General features: G+C 35.8%; 1 protein-coding gene across 1 annotated transcript in view; it reads left to right on the forward strand.

The window, feature by feature from the left end:
- Positions 1–22,255, forward strand: part of LOC149560544 (Tetratricopeptide repeat (TPR)-like superfamily protein) — a 343,698-nt gene that overhangs the window by 269,171 nt on the left and 52,272 nt on the right. Inside the window, exons 11-12 of the mRNA XM_089824725.1 lie at positions 21,638–21,784; positions 21,889–22,077. Coding sequence (XP_089680851.1) covers positions 21,638–21,784; positions 21,889–22,077 — 336 coding nt within the window. The remainder of the gene's footprint in view (positions 1–21,637; positions 21,785–21,888; positions 22,078–22,255) is intronic.

Genomic DNA, 22,255 nt, shown 5'->3' on the forward strand with positions numbered 1-22,255 from the left:
AACTACAGACCTATGTCTTCTCCAATGCGGATGCCCTTGTGAGTCATGGAAAAAAAGTGCGTTGGCGAACCCGTTCGATTTGTTAATAAATATTTGTCGCTATGATTCGCTCTACTACGATAGGCTTGGGGTCCCAGTGTAATGACCCTGCTCAAATCTGATCCCAAGATGCTGATAAAGGTTTAAGAAAACACTTTGCATACAAGGGTCATATGACTGATATAAAATTTCAGTATGCTTTTATGGCTCTTTCCTTCACTTAGCATCAATAAAAATGCTTGCAAGAAGACTCTGAATAGACTAAACAATGACCTAATATGAATGTGCAACTTATTTTGACAATATTCAATGCATATATGTGATTGAAACTACTTGCAATATGCAGCTACAACAACTAGTAATTTTGACAAACACTTGGGATGCAAAAATTATAACATTATTTATGCCAAAAAGAGAACCTACAGCCAATTGACATTTTGTCAAACAATTGGGATGCAAACTAATAAGCTGATCATAAATGAAATGAACGCCTACAACCAACTGGCATTTTTACAAACAGTTGGTATGCAAACTAACTAGTTGATAAATAATAATATTGAATTGCTCAAATGACACCAGCAACTATTATCTCCTTAATTGCAATGAAATTTTTAATCCAATGCTCATGAAATATGGCCAAGACTCTTGGCATTTACATGGATTACAAAATGATAATGTTGGTATAATGCACACCTACAGTTGAAACTTGTAACACCTAAAAATGCAAGGCTAACAAAGGAACCTGGTTGTAGATGGTTGTAATAATTTTCTCCAATGTTGTCTTTCTGCTCTGCGTTTTTCTATCCTACTTTTTCACTTGCTTTTTTTTAAATCTTCTTTTTCACGTTGCTTTTTCGGATTTGCATTTTTCACACTGTTTTTTCGGATCTACTTTTCCGAGCTACTTTTTCGGACCTGTTTTTTCGGCCTGCTTTTTTAGTTCTGCATTTTCGGACTGCTTTTTAAAAAATCAAACCCTCAATCAAATCTCTATCCAAACTGAATATACCAATGAAGATCAACATGAAATGGCTGAGTACCACTTCCAATGTGCAACCCTTCAAAAGGTCTTTCACTTCCTTAGTTATGCAATCTCTTGAGAGGTATCGTTCTCAAGGATTATGCTGAATATTTGTAGACTATCAAGCTCCACAAATGCTCATAGAAGATGTAGTTGAGTTACCAAATCCCGTCTATCCAAATGGGAGCCCAAGTCCTCTATTTATTGACTTTCCGAAGAAGTTATTGAGAACTTCTAGAAGCATCCTTTTCTAAGAAGTTACTGTGATAACCCCTCATTGCTAAGCCAGGAAGCTTTACATGAAAAACTATATTTCATTATTAATATAGTAAATCCAATATTTTTAAAATTATTCCAAGATAAAAGTATGTCTTTTATAAAATTAATTATTTCAATAAAATATATATATATATATATATATATATATATATATATATATATATATATATATATATATATATATATATATATATATATATATATATATATATCATTATTGACTTTAGTTAATTCATAATCATTGTTAAAATCTCAAGGCCAAGATTATCAATAACCTAGGATAATCTCAATAACAAAATAATAAATAAATGATAAATATCTATATTTATATTTATAATTGCAATTACATTTAATTATTAAATTATAAAGCACTCAACAATATAATTGTTACATAATAAAATCAAAGTATAGCACAATTAAACAAATAATACATAACATAGGCGATTAAGGGAGGATGCGAAAAATTAAATCGATTAACTTAAAATCCATCAAAGGTCACGACTGCTTGATGCGGTCAGGGAAACATATAAGACTTCAATCGCACAGAACAGGAAGGATCGAACCAGGAGGAAGAGCGAAGGAACAAAGAAAGGAAGCTATGCCGATAGGAAGCAACACTGCCCGACCCTACATACCACATCGGAATATCTGAACGCAGAAACACAATTGTTGCAGTCGAAGGTCGCCATTATCGCAGTCGGAGGTTGCCATTGTGTAGTCAGAAAGGATCATTACTATCGGATTGGGAAATCATTGGTACATTACTAAGGACTTACAAGAGTATTACATAAGAAATAGGAGACATGCTGAGGATTCCAGCGTCTAAAATTTATCTGACTTAGGCCCAGTCACAATATCTATAAAATAAACTCATACATTACATTACCTTTTATATACAGAGTAAAGAACCAACTCAGGTATAGAGGCAGCAAACATCTTAAAAATCAAAGTAAGACCTTCCAGGAGACAAAGGAAGACCCTGCTGGAAAGATCAATACCCAAACTCTTGCTACTATCAGCAGCAAATGGCAAACGAGTTCATTATAATTCCCTTGGAAATTAAGACAGAGGATTAAATATCTCTTAAGGGCTTCAATAAGATATTCAATAGTAAATATTAAACTAAAGCAAGGCAAAGATTAAACATCTTTGAAAGGTCAGTATACTGAAAGGATTAATTCATATGCATATGAGAAGATGGATGCACCATCCAGGTTATCCATAAGGCCTAGATGGCGAAAGCTTCTAGGAAGGATGGATGTCTCAGTAACGAACATCCATAAGGCTTAAAGAGGGGTCTTGTGTGAATGATACTTAGTGGAGAATTAGTCACAAATAGCTAAAATTCCCCGTGAACTAAGTATTAGATCACAGCCTAGCTTTAAGAAAGGAAAATAATTAGATTAGACCATTAAGTTATTTATTTTAATAGGTTTATATATATTTTTCTAACTCATGAAGATACTAACCATCATGCAGGTGTAGAATCAGGAAATAAAAAGAAGAATACAAATCAATCCATAAACTAGGGGACATTACAGTTACTAAGAACTTCTAGAAACATCTATTATAAAATCCCCTTATAATGCACTTTTATAATAAAATAATTTTATAAAATAAAAAGTGCAACTCAACTTAAAATTAGAACATGTAGGCCCAATATAAGAAGTAATGATAAAATATAAATAAAATAATATCTCCAAGAGCATAATAAGCCATCCAATCCCCAAAGAAACGCCAGAATGACTCTCTCATCACAACCACCAGTCTACAAGAGTCCATGGTAGACTGATCTGGCACACAAAACGATGTCAGCCAAATTGGGGACATTATAGTCTGCCCTTCCTAAAATTGCTTGTCCCCAAGCAATGGCCGAACAACAACCCAGTCAACCTCCTGGATCCCAGATGTAGTCATGAACTATACTGTTGTCAGTCAACATAGGCTCCTGCAACAACCTCTAAAAATTAACCAAGAGGAATTCATAATCCAATTGGCGAATACAACTCACCCAAACTCCCAACATAGTAAATACCATCAATGCATCCCACTGGCCTATGCGGAATGTACAATACAACTCTGCAACAACGGTGAATACTTCCGCATGAAACTGAACCAAATACAGAGAATCCACACACTGCACACCTACTGCAATCAGCACAACTCTGTAAATCACCGGCCACTATCTCATAACCATAACTCCCATGCATCGCTAATGGCGAATAGTCATCACATGATAAATAGCAAGAACTAGAACCCAAACCAAATCTGACAGCCATCAAGTCCTCAACACCTGGATCTAATGCAAACTGATGAACATACCCTGCAGTATAATGCTAGTAAAAAGAACCAATCCCAGTCAAAGACTCATCCTGCAGATGTGATACGACCAACTGTGACTGATCATCAGCTAAGTCAGAGGATGATATAGCCAAGGGCGTAGAATCAACAACAACATCACTAGTCTCTGTGACCTCCAAGCTAAACATACCACAATGCTCAACTGCAGCGCCCAACTTATTTGAACCTGCCTCCAGTGGAAATGAACTAAATATGCCAATACTAGTGTCGTGGATAGATATATCCTCATCTCCACTGCTTCTATCAACCTCGACCATGGACATCCTCGGATCACTAGACACCACGGTCTGTGACTGCACAGAATCTGGTAAAGACTGAAGTCGTTGTAATTCCATGGTCACCTCAGCTAAATGAAACTATGACTCCTCGAAAGCCAACTGTGTACTCTCATGAAACTCAGAAGTCACCTCGAGCTGCTGAGTAAGCTCACTTACCTCATCATCCTTGACCAATAATGCATCATATGCTGTATTGCCCCACTCCATAAGATAATCTCTCTCGGCTACCAACTGCATATAATTCTTTCTCAGAATCCAGATAGCCTCCCATAAAGAGTGGATCTCTGTCAATGAAAGATAACTGCCTCCCTGCTCATCACTAGTAGGAGAACCCCATCTGTAAATTGCTAACAATTGACGAGAAGCATCGAAATACTTGCAAGCGCTAGCAATGTCTCGTTCACTAACTCTCAGTTGACTAGACACATGATTGTGCTGGCTGGTCGAACTCCTATACTCTACCCCTGGTACACTGTCCAAAGGAGTAACCTCAGAATAGCTATCATCTGTACTATTGCCATTCAAATTCTGCAAACTAACTACTGAACTCATATCATCAAACGGAGCGACTGAAGCATCAACATCAAAAACCTCTGTATCAAAAGAAACTGCTGAGGAGACTAAGTCCTCAAAACTGTCCACAACATCCTCTTGGGTGTCATTAGTAATAATCAGATCTTGGGACTCTTTTGTAAACTCTGTCATATCTGAGAGATTATCAACCCATTCGAACAAGAATGGTCGACTGGATATATGAACAATGCCCAACACAGGTGTGTAAAAACTAATTCTAACATCAAACAAGCTGTTGGCACGGATGAGAACTACACCTGGCAAACTACTAATCAAGTCCATGATGGTGCAACAGATACTACTACCAAAGAATGATAGATATCTCCAGTCAAAACGATCCCAAGTACTAAGATAACGATCCCAACATCTAATCCATAAACGAAAACCAGCTGGCAATTCAAGTAAACTTCTCACCTGAGTAATGTGAACAATACCAACTGACGTCACGCACCTGTCTACAATCTTTGAATCCGGAGTGTGAATGCTAGACATACTCATATCATCATCAACATGTGACCCTACTGTAAAAGAAAACTGAGTCCCTGCTATACGCGCTAACCACTGAACTGAACTCACCTCAAGACAAAGCTCGTCCAATACATCTAAACAGATCCTTGCAAGATTAAGGAGATGATCGCGATCTGAAAGTAGGTGTATGTAACTTACTTTCATTGCCTCCATGCCTTCCTTGATCTATTGTAAGTCGTCACAAGAAGAATTTGTTGTGACTCCTTTCTATCTCTCCTGCAGTTGAATCATCCAAATGTGATTCTCAATCAATCCATGCATCCTCTCATGATCAGATAAAGCCGCGACAATATCCTTGTCTCTTGTCTTCAGCTGGCTTGCCAAACCAAGTGAAGAGCTACTAACCTCTATCTCATGTGAAGAAGCTTCCAACTGTGCCTGATACTCATTTTTTGCAAAGTCCTGAATGATCACTTTTTGATTGATTGTACTACCCTCAGACATGATAGTATTCTCAACTGCTGTAACTTCATCCACCCCAACTGTACTAGAATCACTATTTGTGTCAATCACGCAATCCGGTGTGCCTGTGATATCACCTTCTGATGCAACTGGCTCAACCTGCACAACATTGGTAACCCCTTCTGCCTGTGAAGATGATGCAGATAAACCATTACTTGAAGATGTGCTAATGTCTCCCTGTTTTGAATCCGCATGTCTGTTAAACTCCTCATACAAGTTTCTGCTTGTCATAGGGAAGGTATGATCCTTAGGCCTATCAATTAGGCTCTTTAACCACGTACATGCCATAGGTGACAAATTCCTCTCTTTTGTCCAAACATTCCATAAGTCTTTTGCCAAAAGTTTAGAAATTTCATTCTCCTCCTCAAACAAGATTGTGAACATAATGGAGTGCATCGATGCCAATACCCTGCTGGGATGAAACTCATCCATAATATTCCAAAATGTGTTAAACATCCTGTGAATGTCACTGATACAACCTATTGATAGCATAATGTTTTCAAATCTACACCTTGCAAATACTTCAAGTAATCTTGCCCTTTTTGTGAAATAAGGGTCCCGAATGTTGTCCAACTTTTCAAAGCTTTTTACCATGGCGCGAAGTATCTCTCTCATAATTTGATCGTCATAAGAATCAAGGCCAGCTATTATCCTTATGATTTCACTAGTGCAAGAGAGAGCTGCAAGTCTTATTACCTCATCATGATGTTTCAATAATCGGGGCTTAACCAACGAACCAAATGCTAGAGATAAAGCGGTTTGCATAGCATTAGGTCTTGACTCATCAAACTTGCCTAAATAAGTTTCCAACTCCTACAAAGTTCTTAGAAGGTCCTCTGTTCGCTGAAATGGACAATCTAAATTCTTCTTTACATTGTGCATTCTTTCTTCCAAATCCTTGTCTCCTGTTAAAGCTATACTAATAATTTAATTCAATCTGAAATAACCCAATCAAACTGGCAGAAAACTGCTCTGATACCACTGTAATGACCCTGCTCAAATCTGATCCCAAGATGCTGATAAAGGTTTAAGAAAACACTTTGCATACAAGGGTCATATGACTGATATAAAATTTCAGTATGCTTTTATGGCTCTTTCCTTCACTTAGCATCAATAAGAATGCTTGCAAAAAGACTCTGAATTGACTAAACAATGACCTAACATGAATGTGCAACTTATTTTGACAATATTCAATGCATCTATGTGATTGAAATTACTGGCAATATGCAGCTACAACAACTAGTAATTTTGACAAACACTTGGGATGCAAAAATTATAACATTATTTATGCCAAAAAGAGAACCTATAGCCAATTGACATTTTGTCAAACAATTGGCATGCAAACTAATAAGCTGATCATAAATGAAATGAACACCTACAGCCAACTGGCATTTTTACAAACAATTGGTATGCAAACTAAGTAGTTGATAAATAATATTGAATTGCTCAAATGACACTAGCAACTATTATCTCCTTAATTGCAATGAAATTTATAATACAATGCTCATGAAATATGGCCAAGACTCTTGGCATTTACATGGATTACAAAATGATAATGTTGGTATAATGCACACCTACAGCTGAAACTTGTAACACCTAAAAATGCAAGGCTAAAAAAGGAACCTGGTTGTAGATGGCTGTAATAATTTTCTCCAATGTTGTCTTTCTGCTCTGAGTTTTTCTGTCCTACTTTTTCACTTGCTTTTTTTTAGATTTGCTTTTTCTCTTTGTTTTTTCGTATCTGCTTTTTTCGGACTAATTTTTCGAATCTGCTTTTTCGGCCTGCTTTTTCAGTTCTACTTTTCCGGACTGCTTTTAAAAAATCAAACCCTCAATCAAATCTCTGTCCAAATTGAATATACCAATGAAGATCAACATGAAATGGCTGAGTACCACTTCCAATGTGCAACCCTTCAGAAGGTCTTTGACTTCCTCAGTTATGCAATCTCTTGAGAGGTATCGTTCTCAAGGATTATGCTGAATATTTGTAGACTATCAAGCTCCACAAATGCTCATAGAAGATGTAGTTGAGTTACCAAATCTCTTCTATCCAAATGGGAGCCCAAGTCCTTTATTTATCGACTTTCCTAAGAAGTTACTGAGAACTTCTAGAAGCATCCTTTTCTAAGAAGTTACTAAGAACTTCTAGGAACATCTATTATAAAATCCCCTTATAATGCACTTTTATAATAAAATAAGTTTATAAAATAAAAAGTGCAACTCAACTTAAAATTAGAACATGTAGGCCCAATATAAGAAGTAATGATAAAATATAAATAAAATAATATCTCCAAGAGCATAATAAGCCAACCAATCCCAAAAGAAACGCCATAATGACTCTCTCATCACAACCACTAGTCTACAAGAGTCCATGGTAGACTGATTTGGCACGCAAAACGATGTCAGCCAAAATGGGAACATTACACCCAGGTCCATCATCAATGGAAGTAGCATCCGAGTAGGTCTACACAAACTTAAGGAAGCAACTGTAGAATCACCATGCATAGATTCTACTCTTTACATACAGATGATTGGGTCTCTTATGTACTTGGTAAATACATTACTTGATATTTGCTATGCTATTAATGCCTTAAGTTAGTATATGTGTGAGCCAAACGAGATTCACCTAGTTGCAATCAAACAGATTATGAGATACTTATAAGGCACTCTTAACCTTGGACTCAAGTATGAGAAAGCTGACTTGGACTTACATGTGTACATAGACTCGGATTGGACTGGAAGTGTTACTGATAGGAAAAGCACTTCAAGGTGTTGTTTCAGTTTAGGCTCAACAATGATAACCTGGATATGCAGAAAGTAGCCATCAGTAGCATAGAGTTCCACAGAAGCTGAATTCATTGCCGCAGCAATGGCCTCTCGGGAGGCAGTTTGGCTTAGAAAGTTACTTGTGCGATTATTTGGTCAACCCATGAATTCTACTATTATTCATTGTGATAATCAGAGTTCTGTCAAGCTTTCTGTGAATCTAGTTTTTCATGACAGGTCCAAGCATATTGAAATTCCTTACCATTATGTAAGAGATATGGTAGATAGGAATACTGTAAAATTAGAATACATTTGCATTGCAGATCAGATAATAGATATTCTTACCAAACCTCTCTCTCGAGTGAAGATAGATCACTTTAGGAAAAGACTTGGCATGGTTGAATTATAAATCATTTGTATTCTTTAATTATTAATGAAATAATTTTGATTTAAAATTATTATTGTCAGGCTATTCACTGTTATGGGCTCCACCATTTGTATTCGATATTTAAGAGGTGACGATCTCTGAGATAATGAACAATTGTATAAAAGACATTATGAGATATGATGATCTCTTAGATAATGTGCTGAATGGTAGAGAACTACTGTGAGATCTGGATGAGTTCAACATCACATTGTGATATGGACATTTCTATGCCTATAAGTCACAACTTGGATAAAGGAAGAATTTAATCATTCTTCAGATTTTATCTTGTGAACTAGTAGATCTTAACTCAGGATCAAATTGTGATATAGGCGTGCTAGTACCTATGACTCACAACTTGGATAAAGAAAGAATTTAATCATTCTCTAGATTTTATCCTGTATATTGTATTCCATGCAATACCATTATTACTAATATAAGTGATAAGTCATATCATAGGTATAGTAATATGACATAATATCATGTGTTCAATGATACAACATGCTTAGAAGATTTAGATAGATATAGAGTATCAATCTATGCTTATTCATCTCAATTGATGATGCTAGATATGTTCTCTGAGTATGATTATCAAGTTAAGAGGGAGTGTCATGTTTATATCATGTAACTCTGATAATATACTGATCTGAACTTCCAAATCGATCAAGATCAATCTATACAGTCATATATATAATTGCTATTTCCCTTCTTTATAATCAATGTCTCTTTTGGGCAGTATTGTTAATAACTAAATTAATAAATAAGGTTAGTTTAGTTACTAACCAATAGTCATCAAATAATAGCTGCCGATTTCTTGGAATGAAATGAAGCTAACCTAGAGAGGGACATGCCTGTTCATGGACATGCCCTTTGGTTGTTGTATTTAGGTAGGGTGTAGATGTGGATAAAGGACAGATAGAAAATACAAGTCTGCTCCTTTAGCATCTACAGCCATATACGATTTATTGCAGAGATAAGAACATTTCCAGAATAGATATTATACTATTGGTAACACTTCATGAAAGTCTGATATACAAAAGATCATCTTTAGCAAGAAGATTGGAGGCATTGTATCAGTTTGATTGTTCAGAATTTGTAGAAACTTTAAACACCTTAGTACACATCAATCCAAAAATCTTTTAGGCAATGTAGTACATATGTGAATTACTCTCCTCATTTTATCATTTAACCCTCTCCAGTCAAAACAGGTCCTTGCGGTGAACTTCTTTAGAATGATTCTTTGAGGCAAGAAGTCCATATTCTTGGCTTTAGGCACAATGTCTACAAAATACTTGTCAATCTTCAATGAAATCCTTGAAGAAATCCCCACTCTTGGCTTGTGTAGGTTAGACTGATAAGCTTGTACCTCCATGGCTTGCCTAGCTAGAGCCATCAGTACAATCTTGTTCATTGAGTATCTAGGTAGAGTGTATGACTTGCCTTTAAAGCATGCAACTTGCAGATATGTAAAGCTAGGAAACTGCAGGAGCATGCAACTATGCTCATTGATCTTGTTCCATGCCTAGTTAGAAACATGATTGTTTCAGAGCTTTTTGATAAACAAATACATGTAATGCCCAAAGAAGGCATCTTGTACTTTGTGGTATTGTATCTGGCTGTGATTGAGAGACACTGATCATAGTATTCCAAAACATGCACCAAAGACCTCTTACCTTTGGTTGATAAACCTGAAAAGGAACCCAGGGCAGCATCAATGTACACCATGTAAGAATTCATGTTGAATACTCTTGTGTCCTTCACACTCGCCAATCGTTCACAAATTGAATCATTTATCAATTCTGCCCAAAATACATTCTTTTTTGCTCTTATGGTGAGATTACTATATTTGTACATCCAAGGTTCGAAAAATGTTTGAATCCTTGAGCCCTGCTAAGTGGCTAAGTAATGTGATAAGATTGTTGATGTTCTCCTTGACATCATAACAATCCACACCCTTTGGGCATTTGACAAGATTTGGCCCCTTGTTGATCAACTGGTTGACACTTACATATGTGCAACATTTAGTCATGTCATTGTTCTATCTTTCCAATGCCTTTTGTTTGGTAATGTTAGTTGCCACTAGAGTATGGGGAACATGAAAGATTCAACCAATAATCTTTGGATCAAGGCTAATGACAGTATTGCTGTCTTGGTCCTTGATAGTTTTAGAAGTTGCATCAAAATGTCTGGCGCATGCAAGGACGAACTCGGTTTCATGAGCCACCATGGGAAGGGTAGATAATAGATGTATATGGCTTTGCTTGATCCAAGTCATATTAAGTAGCTTTAACATTGACTCTTATGAAAAAATCATCCATATTCATGTGTGCTATATCAATATCTCGAACCTCTTCAGTGTAAGAAGTTACTTGAGATGGTGAATTGATCGTATTGGTACTTCATCTTTTTCTTATACTTGTCTTTTGCTAGTGCATGTTCTTTTGACTTTGTAGAATGTTGTACCTATGCAATTGTTACATGAAAGTTCCATAGTGTAAAAACATCATCATATGAGGGGTCCATATCAAGATTCTCTATGTAAAAACATGGATTTGGGCAAGGTATGAATAGGGAAAGTGTATGGGGTGATTGCTGACAGCCAATGACCAAATGGTTTAAACTTAGAATGGCTCAAAAAATGACTAAGAAAACTGAAAATAGGATGGGTTTTATTGTATGCATAACATGTGCGAGAGGTATAGCATGCTTTTATAGATGCAACTCATGATTTTTATTCGACAAGCAGATGGGAAATACTTTCAACCATAGGGAAACCATATGGAGGTTCATGAAATGCATGATGTTGGGACTTATAGTTGCATTTGCATGAGGGGAAATGAAGAGCTTGCCTTTTCCTTAGAATGGGAGTTTACCCAAATTGTATATGCAAGTAAGTGAAATCTTGCACATGCAACCTAGAGAAGTAGACAAAAGAATAGGAGGAGCAGTATATTATATAGAAAAACAATGCATATCTAAAAATAAAAATGAAAAGATTTGCAACGACACTCAGTAAGATCAAAACTACACAACTTGCCTGAAGAAAAATACAAGAAAAATGTGATGACCCCTCAACAAGCAAGTCAAGAATGATAAAATGATTTTTGCAATTAGACACTATATTTTATCATTAAGATCTTGAATCTCCTTGTCATTAATTTTTAAGATAATTAATTAATTATTTCCTTTGTTTTAACATTAAAAATAATAAGGCAATCATGATTAATTTTAATCAATATTTCTTATAACAAAATCCTGATTATTATTAATTAATACTTTTAAGACAAACATGGCAAACATGGTTATTGGTTAATAATTTTCCCTAGGCCATCAAGACGTAACCTCATACCAAGAATTCTCTCAGAAACTTATTAAACGATTTGATCAAATCGAACCTGAATGGTTTTTTAAGGAATTGGCCCCTTTAAAATAGCATGGAATAATCAAAGAATTTGCAAATGAGTTTCAAAAACTTTCAGTCATGGTTCCTGATTTATCCAAACGGAGACTTACTTACCTTTTCATCAAAGGTCTAAAAGATTCCATTAAAAACATAGTGAACCCTTTAGAACCTCAAACAATAGAAGAAGGCATTCAAAAGGCTCGGAAGGCAGAGTCAAACGTATCTAAAGAAAGATTCAAGACTTACACTTCAAAAAATCAAACCAAGTATGAGGGACAAAAGAAAGAAAATAAGATAAAGACATGCTACTTTTGGAAAGAGCCATGGAATCTAGGGCATCGATGTCAAGAAAAAGAAGCAATTGGGAAGAGAGAGGAATTATCAAAAAAGGGGTTGTGTTTCAAATGTAAAGAACCTTGGGCACGGGACCACCGATGTAAGAGAGGACAACTACATAGGATAGAGGAAGCAAGTACAGATGAAAAGCCAAATAAAATAATAAAGATGGATGAGACAAGGTTTGGGACACTAGCAATGGTTACCCAAAAAAGTGGAAAGAGACCTTTTCGCGCCAAAGGAACATTAAAGGGGCAAAGGGTGATTGCCCTAATAGATTCTGGGGCATCCCACAATTTCATTACCTCATAACAAAAAGAAGACTGAAAACTCAAGAATTCAAAGGCTTTAAGGTGATAATGGGCAATAGTACCCTTGATCAATGCACGAAGATCATTCCAGAATTAGAGATTACTCTAAATAACCGCACTATAAAAGCAGATTTCTTTGTTGTGAAATTACAAAATGATATCATTCTTGGAATGCCTTGGATTGACTTCCTAGGCTACCTTACTATCGATAACCCTAATTTGGAAGTATGCTTCAAACATGAAGGGAAAGATATAATATTAAAAGGATTACCTGATAGGTCTCCTAGAATAGTATCTAGCAATAGGATTGAACACATCCTCAGACATAATCAAGGAGAATGAATAGCCGAATGTTTGGTTTCTTCCTAAGCTAGAAAGATCTTAATGATCGACAAAAAAAATGGGTAAGTCGGAAACAAGTGTATGATTTTGACATAGAGTACTTTAAGGGGGTGAATAATGGAGTGGCCGATGCTTTATCCAGACACGCTCACCTCAATATGGTCACTTGTATTTCAGAAAATTGGAAAGAGGACATTATTGCTGAATATGCAAAAGACCTTGAAGCAAGTAAAATATTAGAAGGAAAAGCTCCAAATGAAGATTTCAAAGTACACAATGATATTACACTTTACAAAGGAAGAGTGTTTCTAACCCCTAGATCAAGGATTAAGAAAACCATCATAAAGGAATACCATAATAACCCCATGTCTGGCCAGCAAGGTTATTTCAAAACATATAAACAAATAAGAGAAAAATTTTCATGGAAAGGTTTGAAGAAAGATGTCCAGAGGCATGTACAAGAATGTATGACATGTCAACAGAATAAGGCTGACCAAAGACCTCCGATGGGGCTCCTACAACCCTTACCTATTCTCAAACAGAAATGGGAAAGCATTTCTATGGATTTCAGATCAGGTTTACCCAAAGTACAAGGGAAGAACAATATTTATGTAGCAATGGATAGACTCACCAAATATGCTAATTTCTTTCCAGTTACCACAGAATCAACAACACAACAGATAGCTGAACTATTTTTCATGGAAGTATTTAGACTCCATGGACTCCCACAAAATATAATCAGGGATAGAGATAGCAAATTCATAAGTCAATTTTCGCAAGAGCTCTTCAAGCTGGCAGGAACAAGTCTAACTCCCAATACAAGTTATCATCTACAAACAGATGGACAAACCGAGATAGTGAACAAGTGGCTAGAAGGCTATCTAAGGAACTATGTAACCAAACAACAAAAGACTTGGATCAAATGGCTGCATTTAGGCGAATTTTGCTATAATACAACCCATCACATGTCTATTGGGATGACTCCTTTCAAAGCTTTGTATGGGTATGAGGCACCTACATTTGCAAACTTACTTCCACAAGATAGTTGAGTACCAAGTGCACAAGAGTTTATTCAACAGAGTATTGACATTATGAAAACTCTTAAGGAGAACTTACAATAGGCCCAAAACCAACAATAGATCTATGCCGACCGGAAGCGCACTGAAATAACTTTTGATGAGGGGACTTGGTATTCCTAAGATTACAACCATATAAGAAAATTTCAATAAAAATGAATGAAGCAAAAAAACTAAAACCCCGGTTTTATGGTCCCTATAAAATATTGAAGAAAATTGGAGAATTGGCATACAAACTAAAACTCCCTGAAGGGAGTAAGATCCACAATGTGTTTCATGTATCTAGACTCAAAAAGGTATTGGGAAGAAAAATAGAGCCATGTGCGGAATTACCCCCATTAGATGATGAGGGTCAGCTGGAGGACTCGATATATCTAGAATGATTATCCGGGAGGCCTAGAATGAGGAAGATCTCTTCTAGGAAGGATGGGTAGATTTGAAACTGACTATCCATAAGGACTTGAAGAGAAAAAAACGTAGTGGGAAGAAGGTCCTTAGTAAAGAATTGTTGTATTTGACTAGAGCCCAAGAAAGTTCAACTAAGGGCCCGACCACCGACTTTCTCCTCAAGAAGGAATTAAATGAGAATTAGGAGTTATTATGTTCCCTAGTTTACATTTGTCTTGTTGCATTTGTAGATTTAAATATATGTTATCTATTGGTATATTGACACTATTGCAAGTTCATGAACTAAGAAGATCTAAAGATTACCAAGGAAACTAGGAACATTACAGAAAACTACCTCTTTTCACCAAGAACAAAAGAATTAGTCTCTAAAATCTTTGAAAAGTCTGAAAACGAATCCAAGTGATTTTGGATTTAGAATTGTTAAGATAGTTGGAGAGACAAAATGTACAAAAAATGCAACCACCTTTGACTAAATCAAAGCCATATGCTTATGCAACCAAAAATGGTGTGTCTAGGGCATCATTTTGAGTGTTCACATGATGAGAAACAAGCTGGAAATAAAAACACATACCCTAGAATGGTTCTTTGGAAGGATTAAATGCCAAGAATACTAAAAAGGGAGGTGTTTTTGGTCAAGAATGTGCCCTGGACGACCTTTTTTTTGCTCAAACGCACGCATCAGAAACATGCAATCTCTCCTAAAATTGCCACCCGCCAAAAATGCCTTGAGATGTCTTGTATTGATGATAAAAACAAGGCTTTTTTGAGTGAATGCATATGCCAAACATCTATTGATACTTGGACATACTTTAAAATAGCATTTACATTTTAAAATAATGCCTAAACCACTTGCAAAATAAAGCTGGAGTAGGAAAAGCCAATTTTAGAAAGAGAAGCATGCATAATACAATGTGTATCTCCTTTGAAAATCACAACCTTGCCCCTTTAATACATTACAAGCCATCACAACGGTCTTTTAGAAGCCATTTAGATGTTTTTAAAATGTGTAAATTGAGACTAAAATCACCACTTTGATTTGGACACACATATGGGAGTCAGAAAACATGTTTTAAACACATGGCATGAAAATTTGCCACTATGGGCCTTTGAGTGAAAAAGGTGGTTTTGTAATGCATATACATTTCTATTTTGGCATTTAGAAAAGCATGCAATGAGACTAAAATTTTCCACTCTTAGTCTAGGCCTATTAAAATAGGTTTTTTCTTAACAAAAACACATGCAATTGGATCAAAAAATGCCACTTTTGATTTACTTAAGTGAAAAATTATTTAAAACATGTATTTGCATGTTAATGTAACATGTAAATTGATTCCAAAAGTCTAATTAAGTGGCAATTTTAAAAATACATATGTATTAGATTAGAAAAACTCCACTTAAATGCATTAAAATATTAAAAATGAACTTACATGTGCAACGTGTAAATCGGTTCAAATCTCCAGTCAAGTCAATTAAATAAGCTAGACATTTAAAACCTGTTATATGCATAAAAATATGTTATTCCAATTAAAAAGTCCACTATTATGATGTTGGGGCATATATTTTATTGGAAGTGGGTTTTCATATAGTGATTTCCATGTTGATATATTCGATGAATAATAGAAACCCCACTTAAATGCCTTTAAAGTCTATTCAGTAATAAAATTTAATATTTAACTATAGTTTCAATAAAGTAACATGAAAACAGACTTGAAATAGGCTAATTTTTGTAAAATATGAAAAACTATGGTCAAATCAATTGAGAGTGAATTGAATTTTAAAAATGGATGTCAAAGTCCACTTTAAATATTAAATATAATCTTATATCATGCAATTGCCAACATAGAGCCCACCTTTTGGAGGTTTTTAAATAAATATATGAAGTTGACTTGAAAAACCCTACCTTTCCTTTATAACTTGAGCTAGACAACTCCGATTTATACCTAAGTTATCCCGAAATGAGCGGAATTCCATGGGCTCTTCACCTAAGGCAAAAACAAGACTAAAAACTATTGACAACACAAAGAAAAATCAAGAAAAGATGTGAAAGTTTGCCAAAACTGAGAGTTTGTAGTCAAAGATGAAAATCTCTTACTAGCAAACAATTTGGGATTTAACTGGTTGAAAAACTTTCAAAAGAATGCATAGATAGAGTTACACAAAGTACAATTAAGAAATAACAAATTGTCTTCATGATACATTATCGATGCATTAAAAGTAAAACTAAGAGGATGCACTTACAAATCCATGAGAAAATTCCATAGGGTTGCCCCAATTTTGTGAAGCCAAAATTGAGGACAACAAACCCCATAACTATTTGATTACAATTTGTTTGTTGGTGGTAGTTGTTGCTTGCCGACAATTCTGTTCTTGCCAAGTCAAATAGTTCCATCCAAAATGTTTTGAGAAAGCGACTATCTTTGTTATTGATTATGTTTCGCAGAAGGCCATGTGAGGGAGACATCTCTTGAAAAAATAGCTTAGCTACTTGAATTGCCCGACATAAGGTGGATGATGTGGACACAGGCATATTTGGTCAAACATCCCACGATGACAAATGCAATCCTTCCCTTGTACTCTCGAAAGACCAATGATAAAATCCATCAAGAAGCTCTCCCAATTTTGATCAGATATTGGCTCCTACGAGGTATTACTCTGTACAACAAATATGGCTCCTATTAGGTATTGCCAAATCTTGGGTAGGGCATGCATGAGGACAAGCATCTCTTTGTATAGATGGAGTACAATCGTTCAGCTGCCGTGAACTTTATTCTCTCAAATGTGAAGGGGTGACGGTGTTGCATTAGCATCAATGGAATGCCTTTACCCAATGCATCACACTCTAAGATGAAGGGGCAAGTTATATAAGATAGTGCTTAAACTAGACATGTACTCATACCCTCCTTCAATTTGTCAAAGGTGTGTTGTGATGACTCATCCCAAGAGAAAGATCCTTTCTTTGCTAGGTCTGTTAATAGTGTTCCAAGTTGCGAATGAACCTCTTCTAATAACTACAGAGTCTGAAGGATCCACGCAGCTCCAAGAGTGTCTTGGGTGAAAGCTTGTCTAGAATTGCCTGAATCTTCTCCTAGTGCACTGGTGATCTGACCCAAATACAATATTTTAGTCATTCCAAACTCATATTTGGACCTCTTTGCAAATAAAGAGTGCGAAGACATGATTCCTATAAAGAATCCCAACAGGTTGTAACTTCAATTCTAGTGGTTTGACATTTTGTCAAACATCTATGATGCAAACTTTTATACTATTGTAATGAATCTTGTTGGCTCATTCCTGATCAATGTTGTAGAATTTTGTTTTTGTGCTTTGAAAGTTTTGTGCTTTTATTTGCTTTTCCTAGAATATGAACAAATACAAATGCTTTGAAATGCAGAGTAAACAATTACAATTCAACACCAACTTTATTCCCTCAAATAACAATTGCATGTAATTACAATGCCAAGTAATATGCATAAATTTATTAAATGAGAGAATATGGCAAAGAGAAAACTCAACATTGGATCCTTATGACTGCTAGAAATTGGATAATTTCACATCAAGATGTATGAACGCTGCTTGCTACTAGTTTCTAAGCCAAACACCTCATTTCTTAATGCCAAATGTCACTTGTAATAGTGATCACAGCCCAGCCAAATGTGATGTCGACCTATAATAAATAACACAGCTACTGGGGTTTCTATGCTGCCTCTGTTATTCTGATTGCAGCCTCCCAAACGGTGCTTTAGATAGTGTAAATGTCTTCCTTAGTTGCAGATCTTCATCACCATATGACATCCACCTTGTTCGTCTTGCTTGCAGCAGTAATTAATTTATAGTTTGGCTCAAATGTGCTTACAAAAGCCTCAGATCAATTGCATACTAGTAATCAAACTGACAGGTACAATTCATTGGTATATATAACCAATTCATAGTGCAATGAGAGTTGCAGAAATCAGTAATTCCAAAACCAATATCAAACCCTTGTAGAAACTCACCAAATTCATAAACAAGAAGCATATAATGAATTAATTGCTTTCTCACAAAACATTCCTTTTATAATAATTAATAACGTCTTTTCCATGGTGTTTCTCTTTTGCTTTCTTGTATGCTCTTTGCCGGACATAGTTTGGTGCTCCTATTGTTGGCTGTTTCCTTGGTTATAAGCTTTCAGTCCCTTAGACCCTTTTGGTGGTCTCTTGTTGGACATTAATAAATTTATCATATCTATCTTATTGTATCTTATCTTATCTTCAAGACACCAAAAGCAAGTAGCTTCTCGCAGACATTTTTCACTAAATACACCTTTCAATTAGAAGCCTTCATTTAATAACTTTGAATTAATAATAAATAACTCCCAAGCCAAAAGCTTCGTGAAGAGACCTATTACTTAAAAGCAGTGTTACACTGGCGTGGGGGTGCGGCGGTGCAGGAGGATGTCGAGACAAGTTTCGGGTGCGGGAAAGAAAAGGCCTCAATTTGGGGACCGTGGGGGGACGGTGGGGGTGCAGCAGTGGTGGTGAGGGTGGGGGGGTGGGAGGGAAGTTGTATAGTATGCATATATGACTTGAAATGTTAATTATGAAATGATACTTCAATATAACATACCAAATATAGTTGAACAATGAATATAGACAACTGAAATCTGATTCACAAACCACAAGTTCAAACTTCAAACTTGAAACTTCATAACCAATGACCATTGAATTAGTAACATACTCATAGTAAGTTGTAACATTAATAACATCAAAGTCTCAAACATAATGATAATGATAAATAAAAAATATGAATCAACATAGTACAATGAAATGACTATATCAAATGAGTACAATCTACAAAATGTCAATGATGAGAATGTAAGGGTGGGAGCTCTCTAATCATCCCCTAAATCAAAGTCCTTGTTACTAGAACTACTAGACTCCTATATGGGTAAGATAATATAAAAAATTTAAAAATTTGACTTGTCAAGTAGGGTACTCAACGCACCCCACACGTCCTTTGGAAGCACCTAGTGCGCGCCCCCGCACTCGCCCACTTGTCGAGTGCGCCGAGCAGTGCGGCCGTAGTGTGACGTCGCTCCGGTGGTGGTAGCAGTGCGCGACGTACCTGCACCCGAGACATACACGCACCCGATGCACCGAGGTTTTACCCCAGGAGCGGGCATCCAGGTAACTCTACTTAAAAGGCATCTTCAATACACCTTTCAAGACTTTGTATTATATTTCAAGTGAATTAATGATAATACCTTCCCTAGGCACCCAAAAGTATTTTAAAACTTAATGTCACTAAAAGTGCCAATATCATTACCGATTGAATATAGTGCCTAGGTGCTTACTAGAAATGGAAACCACCATCACTCTAAAAATAGTAAGTTGATCACCATGGGCCTTCTAAACATCCTGTAAGACCACAAGGAGCACAACGATGGATTAGCTTCTCTAATTAGCTGGCAAAAGCTAAAATAGGGTAGATGACATGATTTCCCTTCTCGAGATGGATTTGCGGAGGGAGGCAATAGTGAAACGGACGAGGAAATTACAATCATCAAATTAACAATATCTTCTTCTAGTACTCAACTTACAGATGTATTGTCTCTATGGAGTAAAATGCTTAACAAACTTGCAAGGTTTCAACTTTTGAGCCTGCAGGCATTTTGTCAAACAATTGACAGAAAGCTGAACCTTGTGTGTGTTCAAGTACTGTGATTTCTAAGCTGTTTTTTAACTTCAGAATGCTTGATAATAAAATTAAGGACACAAATGAATCATAAAATGTCCAGGTACAAACAAACTGCTATTTGAAAAATGTCTGATACAGTAAATTTATGAAAAGCATTGTGTCAAAGATTACAGTTGGAAAGCAATACCAATGACTCAAACAATATGGTTATGCATTAATTCATAAATAGGCTGCAACTAAATCAAAACCCGATCTTTCAGGAGAGGCAAAATATCATTTTTGAGAGTTACAATCAGCAGAGACATTGAATTTAATAACATTTAAGCTTCTGATTTAGTATGCAGATTCTGCTGGGTTATTTGCAAAGCACTGAGATTGACGTAGCTATAAACCCAACTGAAGGAATACTTTGTCTATCAAAATATAGTAATTGTCAATACCACACGTTAACTACCTCAGGATACTGTTTTTCTCAAAAGATGAAATAAGTTTTGTTGTTGTGCAATTACAGTTAACTCGATAAGTTTTAGATCTGTAACCTGCTTGTATTCCAATCTCTCTGGCTTCTTATACATTTTGTTTTATTGTCTAATTGTTCCCGTGCCTTTTAGCGATGCATTTGTTAGCCCTATCAAATCACCTTCTACCATCAAATCGTTTATATCTTGGGAAGTTGCACCCATTAAACCTGACACTAATGGTTCCTTTCTGCCTCATTACTTATTCCGGTCAGTAAAATATTGATGCTTCATATGCTACTTTACCTTGTACTTCTTGTTATGCAAATCCTCCTTCATTTTCTGAGTTACCTCAAGAAGCACTACTGTAATTCTATTTATCAAATCTTCATGAGAGAACCCTTTTTTCTAACTTTTGAGATTCCCTGTTAAATTTTCATCCTGTTTTCGTTTAAGCCTGGAAAGGGTGATAGATTGTGTTTATTGGTAGTGACTACTAAAAACAAATCGGGCTTAATCAGGTGTATAAAAGTTTCAATTCTGGCATGGGCTGAAAATTCTCACTTTGATCGTTATGACTAAAGTCAATTGTTTATCAAGGTATGATGATTGGTTCTCTAACAAATGTGATATTTTAATAAGTTCAATAGGCAAAGGCCATGTGACAACTTAAGAATATATATTATTAGAGCAATTTGCAATTGTTGTTGTGCATTCTAATAACTTATATGTGAGAAAAAGCACCAATTTTAGTAATTTATATGTAAACACATGAAGATACTACTTGTAGATAGATGTAGCAGCTTCCATATTTGTCTGTAGTGTACTCTAGTCACCTTAAGGATGCAGCATTTAATGATATATACAAACTTAAACTTTTGGTTTGAAAATTGGTGCAGTTGAAAGCTTTGGCAGCAGAAGGGATGATCAAAGATCTAGTACATTATCTTCATGATTTAGAAGATGGCTTCAATGGTTCAGATTCTTCACTTCTAGGAACAGACATATACAATGTTGTACTTCATGCACTAGTTGATGCTAACGAAGTATGTTTCTCTTTCTCAACATAAATTTGTATATCTACTTAAAAATTTTAACAATTTTGTAGTTTGCAAATCTTACTCGAGTTGTAAATGTTGTCTTTGTGTAGTGCGAGCTGGCAATAGGTGTTTTTGAGAAAATGAAGTCATTTGGTATAAAGCCTGATGCAAAAACATACACCATCATGGTTGATTGCTACAGCATTAACAGAGATCTGTATTCTGCTCGAGAATTGGTGAACACAATGCTGCAACGTGGACTTAAACATCATGCTCGCACTCACACCAGTATTATGAAGGTAATTCCTAAAGAATCTACTTGCATGAAAGGAAATGGTTGAGACATATAGAACAGTCTTGGTATAATGTGTGTATTTGCACACATGTTTTAAGCTAAATTGTGTTAGATGCAATATATTTCGATTTGTCACCTTGGAATGAGGAATTTTCAACAAAAAGTTGTAATAGGTACTCAAA

This window comes from Cupressus sempervirens, chromosome 4, assembly GCF_028749045.1.
Source record: "Cupressus sempervirens isolate cs-2001-9-10 chromosome 4, ASM2874904v1, whole genome shotgun sequence".
Taxonomy (NCBI): domain Eukaryota; kingdom Viridiplantae; phylum Streptophyta; class Pinopsida; order Cupressales; family Cupressaceae; genus Cupressus; species Cupressus sempervirens.